The following is a 27,170-nucleotide window of genomic DNA, read 5'->3' on the forward strand; positions in this document are numbered from 1 at the left end:
GTTCAGTATCTGAGTCTTCTTCTTTGTGATGAGTGGTTGATTATATGCAATTTGAATATGTTACCTACTTCTTTGCAGAACTTGACCATTGCTCATGACAACTTAATATGACCCAAACTGACCATAGCACAAAACACTCATCCACAATCTGACATGTTTGTATGAAAACCTCAAACTGATATGCATTACCTTGGTTCACACTGGGATAACTTGAACACTCATGCTCCTCTCCCATTTTTCTCTTCTTTCCAGCAATGCTGGTGAGATTGTGGGAGGGAGGAACTATGTGGATCCGTCTTCCATGAGAGCTACCTATCAGAGTAAACCACTGCCTAGAGGAGTACCGGGAAAACTCACATCCAACAAAAAGTTCTCTTTATTATCGACTTTAATGGAAAGGACACATTTTACATAACTTGTTTTGATGTTTGAGTTTCTTATTGATTCGGGGCTGATAAACCAATTCATGTGCCTATGTCATGTCTTTTTCTGCATCCATGTATCTGTTTTGCATAACTTGACGTACAACATGTTGAATTACCACTTGTTTACCTTGAAAAATTATATTCTTGGAGCATTCTCATTCATCTCTGAATTACCAGAATGATTGTGCATGCTTGTGGTCCTGCTGGATTTACTCAGGGTACATGCTGATGGTGAATTTTCTGAGCTGTTGCAGTCGGTCATTGTGTGACATAGCTTGCTGAATCTGCTTTGTTCAGATGTGACCAAAATGAATTAAATTGACAGTGAGACTTTCTTCTAGCTCAGAATCAATGATAGCCATTTGCAGGTCTGCAGGAATATCTTTGTTCTTAGTGAAGTTTGAACATCAGCTAACAGCATCTGAAATAATCATCTGTGAGAGAGATAATGGGAACTGCAGATGCTGGAGAATTCCAAGATAATAAAATGTGAGGCTGGATGAACACAGCAGGCCAAGCAGCATCTCAGGAGCACAAAAGCTGACGTTTCGGGCCTAGACCCTTCATCAGAGAGGGGGATGGGTTCAGGGTTCTGGAACAAATGGGGAGAGAGGGGGAGGCGGACCGAAGATGGAGAGTAAAGAAGATAGGTGGAGAGAGTATAGGTGGGGAGGTAGGGAGGGGATAGGTCAGTCCAGGGTAGACGGACAGGTCAAGGAGGTGGGATGAGGTTAGTAGGTAGATGGGGGTGCGGCTTGGGGTGGGAGGAAGGGATGGGTGAGAGGAAGAACCGGTTAGGGAGGCAGAGACAGGTTGGACTGGTTTTGGGATGCAGTGGGTGGGCAGGGGACGAACTGGGCTGGTTTAGGGATGCAGTAGGGGAAGGGGAGATTTTGAAACTGGTGAAGTCCACATTGATACCATTAGGCTGCAGGGTTCCTAGGCGGAATATGAGTTGCTGTTCCTGCAACCTTCGAGTGGCATCATTGTGGCAGTGCAGGAGGCCCATGATGGACATGTCATCTAGAGAATGGGAGGGGGAGTGGAAATGGTTTGCGACTGGGAGGTGCAGTTGTTTGTTGCGAACTGAGCGGAGGTGTTCTGCAAAGCGGTCCCCAAGCCTCCGCTTGGTTTCCCCAATGTAGAGGAAGCCGCACCGGGTACAGTGGATGCAGTATACCACATTGGTAGATGTGCAGGTGAACCTCTGCTTAATGTGGAATGTCATCTTGGGCCTGGGATGGGGGTGAGGGAGGAGGTGTGGGGGCAAGTGTAGCATTTCCTGCGGTTGCAGGGGAAGGTGCCGGGTGTGGTGGGGTTGGAGGGCAGTGTGGAGCGAACAAGGGAGTCACGGAGAGAGTGGTCTCTCCGGAAAGCAGACAGGGGTGGGGATGGAAAAATGTCTTGGGTTGTGGGGTCGGATTGTAAATGGCTAAAGTGTCGGAGGATGATGCGTTGTATCCGGAGGTTGGTAGGGTGGTGTGTGAGAACGAGGGGGATCCTCTTAGGGCGGTTGTGGCGGGGGCGGGGTGTGAGGGATGTGTTGCGGGAAATACGGGAGACGTGGTCAAGGGCGTTCTCGATCACTGTGGGGGGAAAGTTGTGGTCCTTAAAGAACTGATAAAGAAGAATCATCTGTGAAACTGGTTTTGTTTTGTACATCGAAATTGTACCTTTGGTTCTTCACAAGGAGGAAGTGAATTTATGTCAGGCTTTTGACAGATCATTTGTAATGCTTTGTGATCAAAATGAACAAAAGAATGAATATTAAAAAGGTATGTATGCAGCTGGTGTATTTGTGCCTTCATAGAGAAGACCTCAAAGTCGAGATATCTTGGTCACAAAATTCAGAACAAGTGACATTAGAAACTTTAAAAGAAATTGAGATGCCATTGTCAATCAGCTTTTTCTTGCCGTACAGGCATCAGTAACATATCTGTTAATAAAATGTGAGGCTGGATGAACACAGCAGGCCAAGCAGCATCTCAGGAGCACAAAAGCTGACGTTTCGGGCCTAGACCCTTCATCAGAGAGGGGGATGGGGAGAGGGAACTGGAATAAATAGGGAGAGAGGGGGAGGCGGACCGAAGATGGAGAGTAAAGAAGATAGGTGGAGAGAGTGTAGGTGGGGAGGTAGGGAGGGGATAGGTCAGTCCAGGGAAGACAGACAGGTCAAGGAGGTGGGTTGAGGTTAGTAGGTAGATGGGGGTGCGGCTTGGGGTGGGAGGAAGGGATGGGTGAGAGTAAGAACCGGTTAGGGAGGCAGAGACAGGCTGGGCTGGTTTTGGGATGCAGTGGGTGGGCAGGGGACGAACTGGGCTGGTTTAGGGATGCAGCAGGGGAAGGGGAGATTTTGAAACTGGTGAAGTCCACATTGATACCATTAGGCTGCAGGGTTCCCAGGCGGAATATGAGTTGCTGTTCCTGCAACCTTCGAGTGGCATCATTGTGGCAGTGCAGGAGGCCCATGATGGACATGTCATCTAAAGAATGGGAGGGGGAGTGGAAACGGTTTGCGACTGGGAGGTGCAGTTGTTTGTTGCGAACTGAGCGGAGGTGTTCTGCAAAGCGGTCCCCAAGCCTCCGCTTGGTTTCCCCAATGTAGAGGAAGCCGCACCAGGTACAGTGGATGCAGTATACCACATTGGTAGATGTGCAGGTGAACCTCTGCTTAATGTGGAATGTCATCTTGGGGCTTGGGATGGAGGTGAGGGAGGAGGTGTGGGGGCAAGTGTAGCATTTCCTGCGGTTGCTGGGGAAGGTGCCGGGTGTGGTGGGGTTGGAGGGCAGTGTGGAGCGAACAAGGGAGTCACGGAGAGGGTGGTCTCTCCGGAAAGCAGACAGGGGTGGGGATGGAAAAATGTCTTGGGTTGTGGGGTCGGATTGTAAATGGCGGAAGTGTCGGAGGATGATGCGTTGTATCCGGAGGTTGGTAGGGTGGTGTGTGAGAACGAGGGGGATCCTCTTAGGGCGGTTGTGGCGGGGGCGGGGTGTGAGGGATGTGTTGCGGGAAATACGGGAGACGCGGTCAAGGGCGTTCTCGATCACTGTGGGGGGAAAGTTGTGGTCCTTAAAGAACTTGGACATCTGGGATGTGTGGGAGTGGAATGTCTTATCGTGGGAGCAGATGCGGCGGAGGCGGAGGATTTGGGAATAGGGGATGGAATTTTTGCAGGAGGGTGGGTGGGAGGAGGTGTATTCTAGGTAGCTGTGGGAGTTGGTGGGCTTGAAATAGACATCAGTTACAAGCTGGTTGCCTGAGATGGAGACTGAGAGGTCCAGGAGGGTGAGGGATGTGCTGGAGATGGCCCAGGTGAACTGAAGGTTGGGGTGGAAGGTGTTGGTGAAGTGGATGAACTGTTCGAGCTCCCCTGGGGAGCAAGAGGCGGCGCCGATACAGTCATCAATGTACCGGAGGAAGAGGTGGGGTTTGGGGCCTGTGTAGGTGCGGAAGAGGGACTATTCCACGTAACCTACAAAGTGGCAGGCATAGCTGGGGCCCATGCGGGTGCCCATGGCCACCCCCTTAGTCTGTAGGAAGTGGGATACTCCCACCCACCCTCCTGCAAAAATTCCATCCCCTATTCCCAATTCCTCCGCCTCCGCCGCATCTGCTCCCACGATAAGACATTCCACTCCCGCACATCCCAGATGTCCAAGTTCTTTAAGGACCGCAACTTTCCCCCGACAGTGATCGAGAACGCCCTTGACCGCGTCTCCCGTATTTCCCGCAACACATCCCTCACACCCCGCCCTCGCCACAACCGCCCTAAGAGGATCCCCCTCGTTCTCACACACCACCCTACCAACCTCCGGATACAACGCATTATCCTCCGACACTTCCGCCATTTACAATCCGACCCCACCACCCAAGACATTTTTCCATCCCCTCCCCTGTCAGCTTTCCGGAGAGACCACTCTCTCCGTGACTCCCTTGTTCGCTCCACACTGCCCTCCAACCCCACCACACCCGGCACCTTCCCCTGCAACCGCAGGAAATGCTACACCTGTCCCCACACCTCCTTCCTCACCCCTATCCCAGGACCCAAGATGACTTTCCATATTAAGCAGAGGTTCACCTGCACATCTGCCAATGTGGTACACAGTATCCATTGTACCCGGTGTGGCTTCCTCTACACTGGGGAAACCAAGCGGAGGCTTGGGAACCGCTTTGCAGAACACCTCCGCTCGGTTCGCAATAAACAACTCCACCTCCCAGTCGCAAACCATTTCAACTCCCCCTCCCATTCTCTAGATGACATGTCCATCATGGGCCTCCTCCACAATGATGCCACCCGAAGGTTGCAGGAACAGCAACTCATATTCCACTTGGGAACCCTGCAGCCCAATGGTATCAATGTGGACTTCACCAGCTTCAAAATCTCCCCTTCCCCCACTGCATCCCAAAACCAGCCCAGTTCGTCCCCTCCCCCCACTGCATCCCAAAACCAGCCCAGCCTGTCTCCGCCTCCCTAACCTGTTCTTCCTCTCATCAATCCCTTCCTCCCACCCCAAGCTGCACCTCCATTTCCTACCTACTAACCTCATCCCACCTCCTTGACCTGTCCATCTTCCCTGGACTGACCTATCCCCTCCCTACCTCCCCACCTATACTCTCCTCTCCACCTATCTTCTTTTCTCTCCATCTTCGGTCCACCTCCCCCTCTCTCCCTATTTATTCCAGAACCCTCACCCCATCCCCCTCTCTGTTGAAGGGTCTAGGCCCGAAACATCAGCTTTTGTGCTCCTGAGATGCTGCTTGGCCTGCTGTGTTCATCCAGCTTCACACTTTGTTATCTTACTTTTCTTTATAGCTTTTTTTGTGGCTTTCTGTTGCCCTTTAAAGATTTCTCAATTCCGAGTTTCCCACTAATCTTTTGCCACTTTGTATGCATTTGATTTCAATTTGATACTCTCCTTTACTTCCTTAGTTATCCATGGCTAATTATGCCTTTTCCTCCAGTCCTTCCTTTTCACTGGTATATACTTTTGCTATGTACTGTGAAAAATTGCTTTGAAAGTCCTCCATTGTCGCATCATATCATCTTTGCTTATACAACTCCTCCCTCATCCTACTGTAGTCTCCTTTGTTTAAACACAAGACACTAGTATTGAATTTTACATTCTCATCCTCCATCTGTATTTAAAATTCGTACTTATTATGGTCGCTTCTTCTGAGAGGATCCCAAACTATGAGATCATCAATTATTCCTGTCTCATTACAGAGGCCAAGATCTAAGATAGCTTAATCTCTTGTGGGTTCCGTTACATACTGTTTGTGAAAATCATCACAATACATTCTTTGAACCCGTGCATTGACTGACTTGGTTTGACTAATCCCCCATGGTAATTGCCTTACCATTTTCACATGCATTAGTTATTTCCTTGTTTATTGCCCGCCGCACTGTGATGTTATTATTTGATGGCTTATACACAACACATATCAGTTACTTTCTCCCCTTACTATTTCTAATTTCCACCCACATTGATTCAATATTTTTCTCCATAGAACCTATATTATCTCTCAATACAGCCCTGATGTCATCCTTAAATATCAGAGCTACACCACCTCACTTTCCTTCCTGTCTGTTCTTCTGAATACTGTAGTCTGACACTCCTAAATATTTAACTCCCAGTTGTGGCCGCCCAGCAACAATGTCTCTACAATGGCCACTAAATCATACCCATCAACGATGATTTGTGCCATCAACTCATTTACTTTTTTTGAATGTTGAGAGTATTCAGGTAGAGTGCCCGTATGCAAGGTTTTATGCCTTCTTGTTGAATCCTGACAAGTCCACCTGAAGAGCTTTTGTTTTCAAACATTTTCATTTTTTCTGTCATTACCTAGTTTCCACTCATCTTATACACTGTTCAGCTGCTTCTTGCTTTTTATTTACTATCCTGATTCTCTTTTTCCTTAAGCCCTCACCCACTTCAGCCAACTGAGAGCCTCCCCTAAGGTTCCCATCCCTCCTGCCAAACTAAAGTCCTACCCAATAGTTTAGCACTACTCACTACTCCTTAGACACTGAAGCACCATGCCCAAAAGCAGCAAGATAAGGGCATTCTCCAGGCTTGGGCTAACAAGTGCCAATTCAAATGATATTTGTGCCAGACAATGGTCATCTCCATTGCCTCTTGAGATTCAATTCAATCAACATCGTTGAATTCCCCATTGTTCTGGTGGTTACCATTGGCCAGAAGCTTAACTGGATGTACTAGAAAAGTATGTCAGAGGCCACAAATCCTACAGTGAGTAACTCACAAGACTAGGTCAGAGGCCAGGAATCCAACAATGCGTAACTTACCTCCTGTCTCCTCAAAGCCTGCTCAGGAATGTGATTGAATACTTCCCACATGTTTGGAGAAAACGGACAGCTTTGTTTGAAATGCATCCATAAATATTCGCTCCCCCCCCCCCCCCCGCCAACAGCATACCGTAGCAGCAGTGTAACATGCACCCTATAACGTGCACGGTGAAACTGTACGAACACTCCATCCAAACCCATGGCCACTACTATCTAGGCAAGGACAGCATACTTAGGAATAGCAACACATGCAAGTTTGGCTTCACGCCACTTACCATTCCACCTTGGAAATATATTGTCATTCCTTCAGTGGGTTAAAATCATGGAAATTTCTCAACTGCATTTTTTTTCATTTAATAATGAGATGTGGACATTACTAGCTGGGTCAGCATCTAATGCCCATTTCTAGTTGCCCTTGAGAAGATGATAATCAGCTGCCTACATTTGTGGGTTTAGCTACACCAAATCGACTGCAGTGGTTCAAGGAGGCAGCTGATCATTATCTTCTTAAGGCCAATTTGGGTTGGGCAATAAATGCTGACTCACTCAGGGACACCCATATCTTTTGAATAAAGAAGAAAAATCCAAATGATGGATTAACAACTGAGCCAATTCATGAGATTTTTCTTAATAGTTTCCATTATTTAACATGTAATTTATAGTTAACTAACTGCAGCTTTCTGAATAAATCATGCTTAATTTACATTGTTTCTAGATTTTAGATTATCAGGGTCAGCCAAAATAATATATATATTTGCAGTGTTTTGGTCTTGTATAGTAAACATTCTTTTGTTTAAACTATAGAATTTTGTGACTTCATTCTTTTGATAACGAACTGAGATTTGAAGCTTTTTATCAAAATTATATGACTCAACTGAGATCATAACAACCAAACAAAGGCAATCCATTTCTTTTGTGATAATTATTGATCAGGTATTTCTCCAGATCATCACTGAAGCAATGCTATGTGATCTTTGAATGTGCAGCTGAGAGAGCAGACAAAGCTTTGATTTCATACCTCATGCTTCAGTTGCATTGAAGATGAGACTTCTGTTCTCAAGTCTCTAGACTTAAACTCACAATGTTCTGACTCAGGCAAGTATGTGACCAGCTGAGCCAAGGCTAATAATTGTGCTAAAGTTCTATAAAAACAACAGGATATCATTATATTATCAATTGTCTTTGCAAGGAACATTAAATATTATTTACAATTAAAAGTCATCCAAAAATTCAACAACAGTACATTATCAGATGCATCCTAAAAAAATCATTTTTCATCAATGTGAAATTTCATTACACTTCCTTCTTTGTTCATTGCCATCAATGGATGCAATGACCTAATGATATTGCTACTAGACGAGTAAGGTTATGCCCTGGAAACCAGGGTTTAAATCCACGATGGCAGCTGGTGAAATGTGAATTCAATAACAGTCCAGAATTAAATTTAATAATGAGATGATTTTAAAAGTCTGTCTGGTTCACTGATATTCTTTAGGTAAGGAAACTGTCATCCACAACAATGTGGTTGCCTCTTCAAAGATTGAGGAAGCCACTATGTCGTATCCATGGGAAACTAAAGATGGGAACAAATGCTTACCCAGCCAGTAATGGCCAAATCTCATGAATGAACCAAAAACAAACTCCCCATCTCTTTTGAGATAACAAGGTGTAGAGCTGGATGAACACAGTAGGCCAAGCTTTGCAGAACACCTACGCTCGGTTCGCACTAAACAGCTTCACCTCCCAGTCGCGAACCATTTCAACTCCCCCTCCCATTCCTCAGACGACATGTCCATCCTGGGCCTCCTGCAGTGCCACAATTACGCCACCCGAAGGCTACAGGAACAGCAACTCATATTCTGCTTGGGAACCCGGCAGCCCAATGGTATCAAAGTGGATTTCACAAGCTTCAAAATCTGCCCTCCCCCTACCGCATCCCAAAACCAGCCCAGCTTGTCCCTGCCTCCCTAACCTGTTCTTCCTCTCACCTATCCCCTCCTCCCACCTCAAGCCGCACCACCATTTCCTTCCTACTAACCTCATCCCGCCCTCTTGACCTGTCCATCCTCCCTGGACTGACCTATCTCCTCCCTCCCTCCCCGCCTACACTCATCTTTATTGGCTCCATCCCTGCCTCTTTGACTTGTCAGTCTCCTCTCCATCTATCTTCTCCTCTATCCATCTTCGATCCGCCTCCCTCTCTCTCCCTATTTATTTCAGAACCCCTTCCCTTCCTCCATTTCTGATGAAGGGTCTAGACCCAAAACATAGCCTTCCTGCTTCTATAATGCTGCTTGGCTTGCTGTGTTCAGCCAGCTCTACACCTAGTTATCTCGGATTCTCCAGCATCTGCAGTTCCTATTATCTCTGATACAATTTTATGCCCATCTCCTTTGTTGTTCACTTTGTTAAAAATTCCTCATTCCCTCTCCAGTGGTCATCCCACCTGAGCACAGCTGAGAAATGATTCCATTTATCAACTGGGTGCCAAAAGTTGGAATCACTTTGCAGCCAGGCTTCGTGAAAGAGGTACTGAGTTGTTCTGATTTTTATTGGTAAATATTGTGACTCTGGGCAGACCCTTAAGGTTGGCCACCAGCACAAAGCACAGGCATTAGATATGATGTTGATGATTCAAATTGTCTGTTGGTAAAGAATATTGTGTTCTACCGAACCCAAAAGGTTATAAATTACAAACTGCAGTTCAATTAAAAGTATAAACCATGGTTTCAGTAAATCCATTTATATACAAGTTTATGAAAGTTGATTTTTAGCTCTAGCTAATTTTCTTTCCATCTGACTGCTGTCCTTGTAGGTTTGAAAGCATGTCATTGCAAATATGGCTGCCTGAAGAAATACATTTTTGAATAAATGGCCAATCGAAATTGCCACTCCAAGGCAAACTGTGTGTTGATACATAAACAGCGTAAAATACGCAGATTTGATAATGATCTCAGTGTTTCTTCAGAATTAACAACACCCAGATGTAACAGTGCCTGCAATGTTTTCTCAGAAAAAGCCCTGAAATTATGACATAAATAAACCCCATGAACAAAGGGCAGTAGGACCCATCTGTAACAGAATTTTCTACATGCTCCTTTTCAATCCAGTGATAAATTTGCCATAGTCCTGCTAGACTGTAGGGCCGCGCTCTCATAGAGGGACAACTGGTGACGGTTTAGATATTTTATTTGCTGTTACGTACCTGTGAAGCAGGTGGAACTTGAGCCTCCTGGTCCAGAGGGAGGACATTGCCACTGCACCCTAAAAGCCCTATCAACCTAAGGGTGACTAGGTGAGGTTAAGAAGGACAGTCATTCATGGTGAAATGAAACAAAGAACCGCAGATGCTGTAAAACTGAAGCAAAATTAATGCCAACAGCACTGCTTTGATTCTTGTACTGTCTGAAGTTACCATGAAGGACAATCAGAAATTGCTGGAGGACCTGAACACATCTGGCAACAACTGTGGAGAGAAAGCAAGCAAAGAAAGTCAGCATTTGGAGAAGCCTTACCTTTGAGAATGCCAGCAGTTTCTGTTTTCATGGTAGCTTCAAATGTTACAGGAACTGAACCAGTGCTGTTGGCTTCACTCATCAGCTGTTGAGCCAACTGAGCTAAGCCTCACCCTATCCCCTGCTGTTGAGTATGACCCATCACTGACAGTAACACAAACACAGAAATTGCTGTAGAAATACAGTGTATCTGGCAGTGTCTGTGACAAGAAAGCGGAGTTAACATTTTGGGTCTGGTGACTCTTTGGAACGATTGGCAGTAAGGAAAAAGCACCATTTATGCTGAAGCCAAAGTTGATTTGAGGGGTTGGAGAGGTGACTGGACAGATGGAAATGAAACCCAAAGACAGAGAGATATGAAAGGGGTAGGTAAACATGGAGATTACAGAGGGAAAGCTGAAAAAGTGATAAAGAGAGCTAAGAGTAGGAGACAATAGATGAGCTGTACCGAATACAATATATAGGTGATAATTGGTCTCAGAAAAGATGAGAATGCAAGACTGTGTTAAAAGCAACCCATGTCATTCCAGGACAGGGTGTGGGCTCAGTAAACATGGAATCAGTCTCTAAAGTTATTGAACTGGATGTGGAGTCCTATAGGCTGCAAGGCCCCCAAGTGGATGTTATTCTTCAAGCTTGCACTGATGCTGGCTGAAACTCTGCAGGACGCCTGAGACAAAAATGGTGGCATGGGAACACAATGGTGTATTGAAGCGGTAGGCAACTGGAAGGTCAGGGTCATTTTTACACATGGAATGTAGGCATTGTGCACAGTTGCCCAATACACACAGCACAATGGTTTGGTGGTTAGCCTCACAGTGCCATCAACTGGGGTTCGATTCCAGCCTTAGGCGACTGTCTCCAAGGATTTTGCACATTCTGCCCGAGATTCCTCTGGGTGCTCCGGTTTCTTCTCACACCCCAGAGATGTACAGGTTAGGTGGACTGGCCGTGCTAAACTGCAAATAAGTGAGTTACACCTGGGAAATGCAAGAATAGGGTGGTAGTGAGTGGGGTGGGGCGTGGGGGAAGGTGCGTTTGGGTCAATGTGGATTTGATGGGCTTAATTTCCTGCTTCCGCACTGTTGGGATTCAATCTCCCCAGTGCACAGGAGACCACACTGTGCGCAGTTAACACAGTCGACTCAAAGTGAAAGGTATGTGTCCGCTTCACCCCGAATGTGTGCACCTGGGGACGTGAGATGGTAAGAAGGAAATAGACAAGCAGGTGTTGCACCTTCTGCGATTGCAAGGGAAGGTGTGGTGGGGGAGTGGAGTTGCAGGAGTAGACAGCAGTGATAACGCGCCAGTTATTTTCCACAAGATAAGTAGGAACTGCAGACGCTGGAGAATCTGAGATAACAAGGTGTTGAGCTGGATGAACACAGCAAACTAGGTAACATCAGAGGAGCAGGAAGGCTTTTCAGAGACAGTAGGAACTGCGGATGCTGGAGAATCTGTGAATATGATGGTGCTTGGCCTGCTGTGTTCATCCAGCTCTACACCGAATTATTTTCCACAGTGGGAGACGGCTGCTGACTGTCTCAAAGCGACAACCTCCCAACTCGGCACAAGGGGCTTGACCATCACCGTTTCCCCCACCCCGGGAGGAATCACGTGCGGACACGGCCGGGGGACGCTGATCCGTGCGCGCTGGCGTTCGCCCGCGCGCGGTGACGTTCTCTGACACCAGACGCACGCCGCGCCCGGGGCGGTTAATGGGCGGGGCCACGTTGGAAGTGGGGGGCGGGGTTTGGTTGGCTCCAGGAATAGTGGGTGGAAGCGGCTGTCGGTCGGTCGGTCGGTCGGACGGTGGGTGGGTGTCGGGGTGGTCGTGCTGTTCGTGTCAGCGGAGGGTCGGGTGGCTGTCTGCTTGACTGATTTCGGAGACGAGTTGTGGCGGTCGCAAGAGTATCCTCTCGCCATCGTCCCGTCATTTGTGAAGAAAGGACGAGGGATGGACGCTTCTAATGAAGGTAAATAAAACCGGGCCGAATGCAGCTGGAGCTTTGAGGCGCCGTCTGGTTTAAATTGGTCCACGAGTCGTGTATCCGAGGACAGTGTGTAATTCCTGCTAATATGGGATTACATCTCCTCTAGCCAAGGACCACCCTAATCCGGCTCTCAGTTTTTATTTCTGTTGCGTGATGCTAAAAAGGAAAACTGCGTTCACCCCTTTAGTGATCTGCCGTTTTGTTTACCGCCTGAAACCGACTCACACCTTGAGGGGGTGTCGGTGCCAGCAGATGTTTTAATTCTTCACGTTTTTCACTTGAGCTGTCGGTAATTTGCTAGTTGCTGGAAGTACAACAGGCTTTTTTTGAGATGTGGTGCTCCAATTTTGAGCCTTTCACGTGTTTTCACTCGTGTGACGTGCTGGTAGTTTGTAACTATTATGCCATAATTTTTGGTCCTGGAAGAGGATGTGTTTAAAGTGATTCACAGTGAACAGCCAGTGATATTTCATAACTTCCATTTGCCGATCATGTGCCAGTTATTTTGCACAATTGAAGGTTTCAGCAAGTGTACGGTACACGGTATAATGCCGCCTACATCTCAGTAACTCAAAGTCAATGATATTGCAGTTCCAGGAGTTTCCTTCAGGAAGTTGTCTGCCTGTCCTGTAATACATTTGTCAAGTATGGCTTCAGTCTGTGAACACCTTGGCATATATCTTAATTTGGGGCATTTGGCTAGTAGTGGCAGAACTTATTTCTTCAAGTGCTTGTCATTCCCGGGATCTTGTGTACGATTGCATTAGTTTCTTGCCAGTAGCTTTTGGATTGCTAAAATAGCGTCATTCCCCGACGTCCTTCTCCACGATTTTTTTATTTCTGTCCTGCAAATGGTGACTTTTTTCTTCCAATGTCTGGTACCTTGTGTATTCATATGTGTGTGGTACTTGTCAAATGGGCATTTGATGTTGTTTTAATTTACTCAACTGAGATGGTTGTCAGTCTAATTCTGCCTTCACCTAGTGTGTTTTGAGCTGGCTGCTGTATGATGCAAGAATCTTTCAGTTGTTAAAAGAGATGCATCTTTCCCTGCCGCCGTCAGTTGCAGTGGTTTGCACTTAATTACTTCACCTGACCTATTTTGCTGGAAGTGTGATCAGTTAATTATTGGAATTACTCTAACATTAAAAAGAGCTATTTTGCAAGTACATCTTGAGGATATTCAAGAGACCCTGCTATTTTACATTGGTCTAAACTGTTCTTAACTTGGATAAGAATATTTTTCACTTTGCCTTTTGTGTTAAAACTTGTTATTTTCTTGGTGTTTGCTTAGAATTCACTGGATGAATACAGGTGAGGAAGGTGTCCCATATGCGTTTGATGTTTTCTTTCCAGCAAACATTTCATTCAATTATTTCTTAATTTTTCATCATCTGATGTTTAACTTCCATTGTCCTAATGAGAAATACATTCAACATGTTAATGTTTTGATTTATGAATCTGCTACTTACTGGCTTGAACTATTATTACTTTGGATTTGTTCAGTTTAATGGAGTTTTCTTTCCAATGTACCTTTTTTCAGGTGGTTTACTACCTAAATCATGTGGAAGTCTGCAATATTCTTTCCAAAAAGGGTAGACTGGATCTAAAAGTTGAAGTTCTAAAATTGTAGGAAGTTGAATAGGGGCGTATGTTTGCAGGTAAAAGGATGGCTGAAAAATAGGAAGCCTTCAAAAATGACTTTAGGAGAGCCCAGAGACAATGTGTTACTGTTAGGGTGAAGGGCAAGGCTGGTTGTTGTAGGGAATGTTGGATGTCTAGAGAAATTGGGATTTTGGTCAGGAATAAGATGGTAATATGTGTTAAGTATAGACAACAGAGATTGAGTGAATCCCTAAAAGATTATAAAGGCAGTAGGAGTGCACTTGAGAGAAAAAGGAGGGTGAACAGGGGACGTGAAATAGCTTTGGCAAATAGGGTTAAGGAGAATCTAAAAGGATTCTACAAATACATGAAGGATAAAAAGGTAGCTAGGGAGAGAATAGGGCCCTCTTATGAATCAGCAAGGCTGCCTATGTGTAGAACCTCAGGAGATGGGGGAGATGCTAAACGATTATTTTGCATCAGTGTTTACTGTGGAGAAGCGTAGGGAAGATGGACAACGTGGGGAAGTAAATAGTGACATCTTTGAAAAATGCCCATATTACAGAAGAAGAGGTGTTGCTATCTTAAAAAAAAACCCTGTAAAGGTGGATAAATCCCTGGGACATGATCAGGTGTACCCTAGAACCTGGAACCCTTTAGGAAGCTACAGAAGTGGTTGCTGGGCACCTGAGATATTTAGGTCATCAGTAGCCCTAGGTGAGGTGCTGGAAGGTTGGCTAATGTGCTACTACTTAAGAAAGGTCATAAGGAAATGCCAGGGGACTATAGATTGGTGAGCCTGGCATTGGAGGGACAGGATTTACATGTATTGGGAATGGCAAGGACTGATGTAGGTAGTCAACATGGCCTTGTGCGTGGGAAATCATGTCTCACTAACTTAATGATTTTTTTTGAAGAAGTGAGGTTAGATCACATTATAATACAAGGAAAACTAGCCATAACAAGTCCACACTGAACCTCAGTGCATCCCATCCTGACCCATTCCCCTAAAACCCACCTAAGCCACACATCCTGAACACTACAGGCAATTTAGTGTGGCCAGTACGCCTAACCTGCACATCTTTGGACTGTGGGAGGAAACCAGAGCACCCAGAGGAAACCCATGCGGACATGGGGAGACTGTGCGAACTCCACACAGACAGCCACCCAAGGCCGAAATCAAACCTGGGGCCCAGATGCTGTGAGGCAGCAGTGCTAACCTCTGTGCCACCGTGCTGCCCCAGTTTGTCACATGTTCAGACTCACATCAGGTCCCAGTCCAGCTGATTCTCCTCTATCTTCCTTAGCTTTGTTATCCTTCATCAAAAATCTGGCTGAAACCTATTATCATCCTCCAAGACAAGAACCTTCCTGCAGCCTCTGTCAATGTCTACATTTATTGGTAAGAGTATTGAGTATAGGAGTTGGGAGGTCATGTTGCAGCTGTACAGGTCATTGGTTAGGCCACTTTTGGAATACTGCGTGCAGTTCTTACTTCCTTGCTATAGGGAGGATGTTGTGAAACTTGAAAGGGTTCAGAAAAGACTAAGAAGGATGTTGCCAGGGTTTGAGTTTTAGGGAAAGGCTGAGGCTATTTTCCCTGGAGCATTAGAGGCTGAGGCGTGACCTTAGATGTTTAGGAAATTATGACTGGCAGGGTTATGATAAATAAACCAAGGTCTTTTCCCCATGGTGGGGGTGTCTAAAGCTACAGGGCATAAATTTAAGTTGTGAGGGGTAAGATTTAAAAGGGACCTAAGGGGCAGTGTTTCCAAGCAGAGGATGGTGTATGTTGGAATGAGTTGCCAGAGGATGTGGTGGAGGGTGGTACAATTACAACATTTAAAAGGCATCTGGATGGCCATATGAATAGAAGGGTTTTGAGGGATGTGTGAGAAATGCTTGCAAATGGGGCTAGATTAATTCACCATTTCTGGTTGGCTTGGCCAAGTTGGACGAAGGGTCTGCTTCCATGCTGTGCTTCTCTGACTAAGTTAGTCCCCATGACCCGGTTGTTTCACTCTGAATTCATGTTTTCCTTCCTTAATTTGCAGGATCTCAATGTTTGTCTTATGTCATGATGAGTAAACATAATCTGCCACAAGACAAGTGGTAAAACTACAGAACTAAATGGTTTCAGGGCAGGTTCCTCTGACCAGTATTTCTCTTTTCTACCATTCAGGATTCATTTACAACAAACAAAATTGCTGGAAAAGCTCAGCAGGTCTGGCAGCATCTGTGGAGGAGAAAACAGTTAACATTTTGGGTCTTAGGAAGGGTCAGACTTCCTGAGCTTTTCCAGAAACTTTTTATTTTTGTTCCTGATTTACAGCATCCACTGTTCTTTGGTTTTAAAAATTCATTTGCTTTGCTACTCTCTAAGTTGTTGACTATTGAATTAACTAAAGGCTACCTGAAATGGACTGAGTAAGAAGTGAAAGAACTGCACATGCTGTAAATCAGGAACAAAAACAAAGTTGCTGGTCCCGAAACATTAACTCTGATTTTCCTTCTCAGACGCTGTCATACATGCTCAGCTTTTCCAGCAACCTTTTATTTTTGTTCCTGAAATGGACTAATGTGCCTTGATCTTAGCTGCATGCTGGTTATTTTTCAAAAAACTGAAATTAAAGTGCACTGGAAATTTTGGCCTGTTGAAAATGGATTAAGAAGATTTTAAGCTTTGTTAAATTTTATAAGTTCAGAAGAATGCTTTCATTAAGAAATGAACTGACAAGTAATGGTTACAGAAGCTATGTTGGAAGGAGGACCGAAATGCTGAGTGGATGACGCAGGAGTTGATTTTGGAACCTTTGTCTTCAATTGGAGTACAGAGGTGGAATCAGATAACTGGTCTGAATTGATCAAATTTGCAAATAATACCAAATTTGGAAGCAGTTGATTCTTAAACCACTTAAACTACAGAATGCATTCAATGTCTAGGTAGGTTGGTTTGCTTTAGTATTTCCTTCTGAATACAGATGTATTTTATATTGTCAAACTGGTTCATGAATTTTTATTTCTGGTAATTCCACGTTTTGCATGTTCTGAAAATAAGACAAATAAGTTTCAAGTTGTTCACGTTTATTTATTATCCTTTTAGAAAATGCACAGACATAATGCAGGACATTAATTGTCATTTAATAAATGCCTGATCTGAGGATTGTAGGTGGAAGCTTTTGGTAGAAGATCAGAAACAGAATAACAATGATCAATAAAAATTTGTTGATGGGATCAATGTGAAGAGTTGAGCCTAACAATCTGATCACGAAATTTGGAGCTGTCTTGTAGTTCTTAGGAGTCAAGATTCGACATCAGTTGTTTCTCTTCACAGACACTGCAAGACCTCTAGAGTTTCTCTAACATTCTTTGTTCCTGGAGTTGTCTTGGTTAGTATAAGTTAATGTTTCACCGCGGGGTGACTCGGTTGAATTTTTTTTTTTGGTGAGGAGAAACAGAACATTCCCCCCCCCCCCCCCCCCCCCCCCCCCCCCACCCCTCACAACATGGCACTGCTCTGCAGCCTTTCTCCACAGCTATGCAAACTAAACTATTGCTTGAAACATATCATTTAAGTGAATACTTTGACCATCAAAGCAACCCTTTGATGGACTGAAGTGTCCTCTTTCCAAACATGCTGATTTTACAAAGAAACTTCCTTCTTTACAAAAGTGTTTTCAGCTTTTATTTGGAACGTGAATAACTTAAACCCCTTATTGAAAAAAACTTGTAGACCCCTTTATTCATACTGTGTTCAGAAATTGGCAGCTATGTATCCAGTTCTTTTAGTGAGTATATTTCAGCCATACCTGATGGCCAAATGCAGACTGACTCAAGGAGCAATTAGTTGTTGACAAAATATTGTTCACATCCTGGAACTGTTTTTAAGGTTCTATCCTTAATGGGAGGTTATTTTCTCTCTCCCTGCCGCTGAACAAAAAGAAGATTGTTACCCTTGTTGGAATATTGTGGATTATTGCAGCTGCTGTGATTGCATTTGTTCAGTGTCTCAATGAGCATTCTGGGTGTACCTACACTAACTGAACTGCAGTGTTTTAAAAAGGCTGATATCACCTTTTCAAGGGCAATTGGAGACGAACAATAAATGCTGGCATAACCAGCAGAGGCCACAGCCGATTGTCACCAAGGAGATGCTCTGGGCCTTTTTCCAACTGAACAAAGGTGATTTAATGTTAATTTTAAAAGCAATTTTTCACTTTTCAAACAAATGTAGAATTTTGTTTGGAATTAGAAAGATATTCCCTTTTGAGTTAGTGAAACAGCTTTTACCCTAAAATTATCAGGCAACATTTTAATTTAGCAGGCTGTCTTTATATGGAAAGTGTTGTTGCAGAAAGCAATAATTTGATAGGATGTGGTTGATGCAAGGAATATAGTTTTTACTTTGGAGAATACTGGATTTTGGAAGTAGAGAAAGATGCCAGGTGGAATGATTGGTTGTGGAGTAGTTTTAAGTCACTGTTTGCACACGAAGGGCTAAACAGTGGCTTTGAGTACTGTGCTGAACTTTTTCCAAATGTTTCTTTCTAAATGCTCGATAAATAGTTCCCTAATGTATTGAAGGTGCACATGATCCAACAGGGTAAGATTAGTCCATCAATAAGAATTCTTGCATCTGTATTGTGTAGACATTTGGCTGAAGTTAGTACTTGCACCTTTTCTTCTTTTTTCTTATCTTTTCCTTCATCCTTTCCATTAAATAGCATGGTCCTTTTCTACTTTAGGAGAAAGTAGAATCAGTATTGAGGATGGGGAGATCAAGACCTGTGTTTAATCGTGTATTTCTGCTCTTTTATTGTTATGAAGATGTTAAAATCTATTTGCAGTGCTGTAAATTTCTTGACATTAATTATTACATATTTCTGTGCACTGGTATTGTTTTGCTTTCATGCAAGACATACAAGGTATGAGGGAAGTAATTTTTGTTTTAAAACAACTATTAGTTATTTGATAGTTCAGTGAGATGTTGCATTAATTCATTCCAAATACAGTACCTGGCCTACAATTTATTCCCCCAGGCATTTTGCAGAAGTTATAAATCAGCTTCAAATTAAGTGTCTGTGTATTACAACCTTTGTTCCCACCTGTGTTGTCAATTAGACTGGATTTATTTGTTATTGCTGAAAATGGTTGTTGGACTGAGTTAGATGCAATAACCAGTCTTGTGTTGATTTGGGGTAAAGCTATTTTAGTTAATACAGACAACACAAATGCTGTGTAAGCTTTTTCCACTTTTTTTGGTTTATCTTTACACTTAATCCCTTTTGTACTACTTCGATCAATATCTTGTGTCTCTTGCTTCTGCAAATTGATTTGAACTGACGTTCCCACTAATATGTGGCATTGCCTAATGAATATTCAAATTAATTTAGTTTCTTTTTAAAAAACTTTACACATGAGGCAGCCTTTAGTCCTTTTCTTAGTGTTAATCTTGACTAGAGATGAACTTTGGTACCTTAACCACTTGAAATTTTGCATTGTCTCTACACAAATTCCTTCTAAAACAGATGTAATGAGCCGACATAATTAGTTTGACCTATTCGGGGACACTGGGGCATGTGGGACTTGAACCTGCCCTTCTGGCCCAGAGGTAGGAACATTACAACTGCATCACGAGATCCTGGCACTCGTCATTATTTGGCGTGATGCAGATTGGAGTTGGTATTTTCACTTACAGGCCCTTAATTGTTCAATGTTTGAATCCAGCTTGATTTACGGCATTGGCAGGACAGCATGTGATGGGAATGGATGCCAACAGTGTGAGGTTCATTCTGTGTTCTGACAAGGTTGAGGTTTGGGACTTGCCGCCGCCTCCCAACGATAGACATTGTAATGTTGTTAGTTTGACGTGGGCAGATAACCCTTGAACAAAGAGAATGCTTCTGTCCGTCCCCCTGAAATTTTTTCTTTCTTTTTCGTACTGTGTTCTATACAGCCATATGATATGCAGCTAAAACTTGGGCTAAATTCTAAAAGAATTGAAAAATCATTTTTCAACACATCATTGATTTCCAGATTCAGGAATAAGCAGTTGGATTAAGGCCCAAATTATTCTGTACTTTACATAAACTTGCTTTATGTATGTGTGGGACTTGTCCGGCTAAATTATTTCTTTTTTTTTGAAGTCGTGCAATCAGATCACATGCTTATTTGATTTTTTTCAAACCTTGGTGACGCCTTCATGGCACTGTTGTCAACAACCTCATTTGCTCTATCTAGGGTGGAACGGTGGCTCAGTGGATAGCACTGCAGCCTCACAGCGCCAGGGAGCCAGGTTCAGTTCCAGCCTCGCGCAACTGTCTGTGCGGAGTTTGCACATTCTCCCCGTGTCTGTGCGAGTTTTCTGCAGGTGTTCCAGTTTCCTCCCACAGTCCAGTGATGTGCAGGGTAGGTGGATTGGCCATGCTAAATTGCCCGTAGTGTTCGGGGTTGTGTGGGTTATAGGGGGATGGGTCTGGATGGGATGCTTCAAGGAGTGGTGTGGATTTGTTGGGCCAAATGGCCTGTTTCCACACTAAGCAATCTAATCTAATCGAGTTCATTTATTTATATTTTAATTGGAAATGCATAATCTGTAGAATTGATGTGAACTGATAACTTAAGGGAATGGTTCACAAAAAGAAACTAAAATGTAAATGCAGTGCATTTGGCCGGATCTGCGTAGACAATTGCTCATGCATTCCTGTTTGCAAATTTTAAATTAGAAGCAAATCCTGTTTTGATATGCCTTGTAGTGATATGAACAATAGGCATAGTACCTTGATTGCTTGTATTTTTGCTACCTTGTCTGCTTGATTATCCCAAGTTTTTAGCTTTGGAAAGCTATCTTTTGTGGATAGAAAAGGGCCCTCCATGTTTATCGGCTCCAGGTCACGGGAGGTTGCAGAAGCTTCTTACTGCCTCGTACCTGGCCAAGCATTCATTGTCCACCAGTGCCCACCCTATGTCCATGTTTCAGAGGTGTGATTTCTGGATCGTGACCACCACATGAGTGCACATGGAGAAGCAATAAAAGCAGCATGAGGTAAGTGTACACACATTTTATTCCCCTGACTGCATTTTTTGCATTTTGCAAGAATAAACACTAGTTTGAATATTTAAACAACTCTGATACTGCTAATGAAATGTCAGTGCAACTCCTACATACTCTTGTTTTATTTTAAACTTGACTGTCTCCTGTTCATCAGCCATTTTCCTGTCTCTGGCGTATTAGCCCAGAGCCAAGAGCTCTCGCCTTCTTTAGTAACTCTGCATGCAATACTTCTCAGATCCAAAAAGGCATTTGATAGTTATTACCCTTATCTACCTCGCTTGATAGCCTTGAATTCTGGTAAATTTGTCGAACATGATTTCCTTTTAATGAAACCTTGTTGACTGTCGTTTTCTACTTTCTTCGAAATGGATTTCAGGACTATCCCAATGACTCACGTTAGGTGAATTGGTCTGTGATCTTTCAATGTAAACTCCTTGATTAGAGATATTCCTTTCTTTAAGTTGACTTTTAGTGGTTTCTGAAGTTTTTATCTCAATCTTCCGGCCAGCTACTATCCTGATAGCATAGTTACCTTTTTCCTGTGTTTGATGTGACCATTAATTTCTTAACAGCTGCCGTGTTCTTCTGAGAGTTGTTCTTTCTCATTGCTCTCAAGATATATTTCAGTGTTCCATCTAAGCCATGTGGATGTTAGGAAACTCTGCTCAAGCCATTTGACATGCCAATGCTTAGCTTCTGCTTGTCAAAGCTATTCTGAGCACAGACCAGCGTGCAGTGGCAGGGAGATTTGAGGGTCAAGAGTCATGATTTATGTTCTAAAATGTCTTCCCGTACTTCTCTCTACCTTGTTACTTTTTACTTTCCCAATCTTGTTTAGCCAGCAATCTTCATACCTTTGTAATAACCTTTATGTTTTAGACACTAGTTTCAGATCCAGTTTTTTCCCTGAAACTGAATATGAAATTCTGTCATATCTGATTCCTTGCTATGAGCACACTGACTTGTTACTCATTTTGACATGAAAAATAGCCTATTCTGTGGTGGCCTCAATATATTGTTGTAAGCAAGTGCCCTGAATATGCTCTGAGCAATCTTCAAACTAATTGATATTAATTTGATTCATCAATCTTGAAGAGTAAAATAACCAAAGATAATTGCAATACCATTCTTGAACACACACTATTCTTAATTGATGTTCACTACTCTCCAGCTCCTTGTTATTGCTACATACCCAAAAGTAAAGTCAATGTTTGTCATACCTTTTTGCATCGTTTAGGTTCATAGGTGACATACTCCAATGCGATCCCTGTGAGGGTAGCAGGATCACTCAAAAATAAAATCAAAACATTCTAAAGTACCTCACAGAAAAATTTCCAAAATATAACTTCTTAAAATATCCTCATTGACAACTTCTTAGTCCATTCAGTGGTTGTCTGCAATGCAGGTTGCCTTTTGTAACAAGTGAATTGCATGCTTTAGATCTGCAGTCATGCTTGGAATTATAGCTTCTTTACTTCTCTGAAATCCCTCTTTTGTACCTAACTGCTGCTCCTTGAATGCCTCCCGTTGTTGTTTGTGCAAGTTGACTGTGCACGTTTCATTCCTTAGAACAGTAATTACACTTCAAAAAAGTAGGTGAAAAGGTTGTGAAAGGACTTTGACATGCTCAGTGACCATTAAAAGCACTGCACTTTCAGATATTTTCCAATCAACCTGCTCAGATGTTCAGACCCATCTCTGAAGCAGGTGGGATTTGAATCCAGGGAGAGGGGACACTTGCTCTGTGCACAAGAGGGCAGGGATGTTATCAATACATCATAAGATGGCCCTGAAATAAGATCTTTATCTGCCATTTTCAAATCTGATCCACTGAGGCAAGCGTTCTGCCAACATAATGAAATTATCTTTCCTTCGCTTTGAGTATTGATTTCCCTTACCCTCATTCACAATTGCTTTGAACCAACTGATGAATTAATTGCATTTTTGGCCAGGTAACCTATAACACTTGCAGTCCTCTTACTGTGTTTCCTTTGCAACTATATTGTCTGGCAGTTTTTCCTACTTCCTGCACTCTGTAATTCAGAAGTTGAATTAAGCTTTGGATTTTGACTTGTGCCTTACCTTTGTCTGGTACTTGCAAGTTCCTGAACTTTGTTCAGCAATAAGCCTGTCACAGATTAGGTTACCAAATTTCACATCTGAAGAAAAACCTTGCACTTACAACGTTGAACTTTTTAGTTGCCTGACATCTTAAAGTATAGCCACCATTTTAGCGTTATTTATGGTAGCCAAGATTCCACAACTATTAAGAGATTGATTGTACCCAGAAAATATCTTTGGGGTTCTCAGATGGATGCCTTCTCTTTTTATCCTTTCTAATAAGTTCAGTGTTATTCCATGTGTATTTTTTCCCATGGTGCAAAAATTGTTTTTGAATTTAATATGGTGATTTTCTCTATGATGCTTATAATTCCTGGGAATTATTTATGGTATTTAAAGAAAATCTCAATTGTACATGGAATAGTGTAGGTTAGATGGGCTTCAGATCGGTATGACAGGTCGGCACAACATCGAGGGCCGACGGGCCTGTACTATGCCATTATGTTCTATGTCTCCTCATCTATTTGTTATAATTTTAGTGAGGTTCTGGCACTAAATTGCTCTCATTTTTAAATCGAGATGAGTGTCTGCTTCAATCAGGAAGTACACCAGATTCAATTTTGGTAAATAGATTTGCATGTACGTACCAATTGACTGCTGACACTGTAGATTCGGATGTCAGTTATGTGACATGGTAGCAGATGCCATGCTTTAACTCCTACAGCTGAATAAAACAGTAAACATAACTCACCTACCAATGCTACTTAAAAACTGATGAACTACTTGCAGGTCTGTTCTTGAAAAGGTTGGAAGGATAAGCCCAACAAACCCAAAGTCACTTGAACATTTCATAGTGGAAAAACTACTAAAAGTTATAATCTCAGCCAAATATGGATTAATTAAAATAGTGCATCTTTGTTAAAAGCAGGTTGTGATTAACAAAATTGATTGTGTTTTGGATGTCACTGAATTAGTAATCCTGAGACCCAGGTTAATGTACTGGAGTTGTGGATGTGGATACTAATCCTGCCATGGAGATGGTAAAACTTGAATTCAATGCACAAAATGCTAGAATTAGAAGCTGGCACATTGGCAATGAGCCAACTGTTGTTTTAAAAACTCATCTTGTCCACTAATGTCCTTTTTTAGGGAAGGAAATCTGCCATCCTTACCTGGCCTGGCCTACATGTAAATCCAGTCCCACAGCAATGCAGTTGACTCTTAATTGCCTTCTGGGCAATAAATGCTGGTCCAGCCAGTGATGCCGTTAACCAGTTTTAAAAATCTACCCAAATCTGTCAACAGTGGTCAACAATGGTTTCCCAAGGGTCGGGACTAGGGTTACTGCTTTTCTTTATCTAAATGAGATGGTCCAGACTTGGTACAATATTAAAAGTTTACAGTAAGCATAAAATGTGAAATGGTTATGAACTGTGAGCTGACAAATAATAGACTTCAAGAAAGTCTAACTAAGGATAAGTGGCAGGTGAAGAGATGAAATTAATGCAAAAGTTGTGAAGACATGTATTTTCTACATATTTTCAATGAGTTCCTGGCTGTTCTGGAGCACTTGGGAACACAATACTTAAGAGCAGGAGTAGGTCATTTGGCTTTTCAGCCTCCTACGACATATGATAAGCTCATAGTTGATCAGTTTGTGTTCTCAGTTCCACTTTCCTGTCTGCTTATCATTACCCCTGAATCCTTTGACCACAAAAATCTATCTGATCTGCTTTAAATAAATTTAAAGACCCAGCCTCCGCTATTTCTCGGAGAGGAATTCCACACTCGAACAAGATCAAAATTCTCATCTGCCTTTTTAATTCGCTCACAATTTAGGCATCGCTGGCTGGGTCAGCATTTATTGGCTGTTCCTAGCTGTCCTTAAAGATGACGGGCTGCTGCCTTGAACTGCTTCAGTCTGTCCATCCACTGGAGGTAGACCAACAATGCTGTCGGGGAGTAAATGCCAAGATTTTGACCCAGTGTCGTTGAAAGAATGGTGATATATTTCCAGATATAGGATGGTGGTCAGCTTGAGAGGAACTAGCAGTTAGCAGTGTATCTACATATCTGTTGTTCTCTTCCTTTCTAGATGGAAGAGGTCATGGGTTTAGAAGGTGCTAACTAAAGAAATTTGGTAAATTTTACGCAGTTCACTTTGTAGATGGTGCTCACAAAAGCTGCTGTGTATCGCTGGAGGCTATGGATGTGGTGCCAATCAAGCAGGCTGCTTTGACCATAAGGGTCTCAAGATCTTTGTGTTGAAGCTGCATGTATCCAAGGAATTGGAGTATTCTATCATACTCCTGACTTTTGCCTTAAAGATAATGGGCATATTTTGGGAGCCAGGAGGTAAATTATTTGCTGTAGGATTCATGGTATCTAATTGACACTTGTAGCCACTGTACTTAAGATGGCTAATCCAGTTCAGTTTCTGTTCAGTGGTCACCACCAAGGGCATTGAAGGTGTTATGTTATGTGATGATCATGTAATTGAATCTCATGGAGTGATGGTTTGTTTGCTCCAAATGAGAGAGGCATTGGCTGGCATGAAAATGATTTGCCGTTTGAAAGCCCAAACCTGGATGTTGTCCATTGTTTCTCTATTTGGGTGTGGACTGCTACATAGCTGTGGAGTATTGTCACGTATTGAACATCCTCGCTATGGACCTTTTAATTTTAGGGAAAGTTTTATTTGTCTTGCAGCTGAAGGTGATTGGGCCGAAGACACTAAATCTTTAAACCATGTCCCTAGTTTTAGTCTCCCCATTTTAGGAAACATTTTCATTGTATCTGCCAATTCAACCTCCCTAAAATTGTGTTTTAATAAGATCTCTTCTTATTTCTCGAAACTTCAATAAATATAGGTCCAACGTATCCAGCCTCTTTCCAAAAAATTGGTTTTATTTCCAGAAATAAGTTATGAATTTTTCTGAACTGTTTCTAAAGCAATTGTCTTTTCTCAAATGAGGAAAGCAAAACGCTTCAGGTAAGATCTCATCAACCATATTTAGCAATAGGAAAACTTCCTCCTTTTCTGTCCCATTCACCTTGGAATTAACAAAACATTCCAATTGCCTTCCTGTTTTTAAAAAATAAGTCCTGCTGCAACAGAAGATCAAGGGTCACTCGTAGGACCAAAAAACCTCTCAAAACTGCCAATTATCAGCCATTCAGCAGACAGCAACAAAAATGAGTATGCTTTGTCACACCTGCAATGTGTGAAATAACCATGAATTTTAATATAGCCTGCAACTGCACTGTAGAGTGGAAAGATTCAAAACAATTTGTGAAAATCACAAGACTTACGCAAACTAGGTTTATGGTCCTAGCCTACATGGCTGACTGAGGAAAGTTAAAGTGTACAGTAATTTTCAGACTTGCAACCATGCTGAAAATAAAGCTCCTTTCGGGAGCTTTTGTGTGTCTATGATAATGGTTAGGTATTTGAGGAAGCTGTCCTTTTAATACTTCTGATAGTCAGTTGGTGAAAGAATCCAAAACCAGTTATTACTTGAAATATTTTTACTTTGACCAGGGTAATAAAATACGTAGCCCCTTCATTCTACTATTTTGTTTGTCAGTAAAATTGTAGTTTTTTTTAAATAGTCTGTTCAGCCATGTTATGTTGCAACTCCAGTGCAAGCAGGAGTTGAACCCAGACTTTTTGGCCCTGAGGTAGGGACCGTACCACTGTTCTACATGGTCTTTACAAAAAGTGTTTAGGTTTTAATCAACCTGATTGATAGGGACATTACCCACTGTTCTGCGTGACCCTTTGATTGGGGTTTTAATTCAGAGCTTCTGGCTTGGAAGCAAGAGTGCGATGAAATGAGGCATAATATGTTTGAAGAACGATGTCATCAGTGCCCTCCAACTGTATACAGAATTTTCAACGATGTACATAATAAGGAAGGTTGTAAAGAGCAGTGAATACAGTGTACTGAGTTGAAAGAAATATATTTGCATTGCTTTTTTCACCTTGAGGGAATGATTTGGGCTATGCATTGACTCTGATCCTAGCATAGGACAGAATTTCCTGTGTGGCTTCCAGTTTGATTTTTTTTCAGTACTGAAATTTTAAATGTGACATAATTCTCTATTTAAATATGATACTTTCCCTATTGTACAGAGCAGCTTTTACACTCTCGGCTCCCTTTCCTGATCTTGCTCATCAAGGTGCCTCTCTGAGAGGCTATGGA

The 27,170-nt window shown here is 42.9% G+C and overlaps 1 protein-coding gene across 8 annotated transcripts in view; it reads left to right on the forward strand.

Annotated features, from left to right (window-relative positions):
- Positions 1-11,299: 11,299 nt before the first annotated feature.
- The window catches only part of tpd52 (tumor protein D52), a 142,772-nt gene continuing 126,901 nt past the window's right edge, over positions 11,300-27,170 (forward strand). For 4 of the 8 annotated variants that reach the window (XR_007247343.2, XR_007247341.2, XR_007247342.2 and 1 more), the window contains exon 1: positions 12,012-12,227. Coding sequence is in view for 4 of the 8 variants with exons in the window: in XM_048529094.2 (XP_048385051.1) it covers positions 12,209-12,227 (19 nt within the window). In the remaining 4 variants the exon portion in view is untranslated. Of the gene's footprint in view, positions 11,409-12,007; positions 12,228-27,170 lie in introns of those variants that run through there. The other 4 variants (XM_048529095.1, XM_048529099.2, XM_048529098.2 and 1 more) reach the window with 4 other exon arrangements.

The sequence above is a fragment of the Stegostoma tigrinum genome, chromosome 5 (genome assembly GCF_030684315.1).
Source record: "Stegostoma tigrinum isolate sSteTig4 chromosome 5, sSteTig4.hap1, whole genome shotgun sequence".
Taxonomy (NCBI): Eukaryota; Metazoa; Chordata; class Chondrichthyes; order Orectolobiformes; family Stegostomatidae; genus Stegostoma; species Stegostoma tigrinum.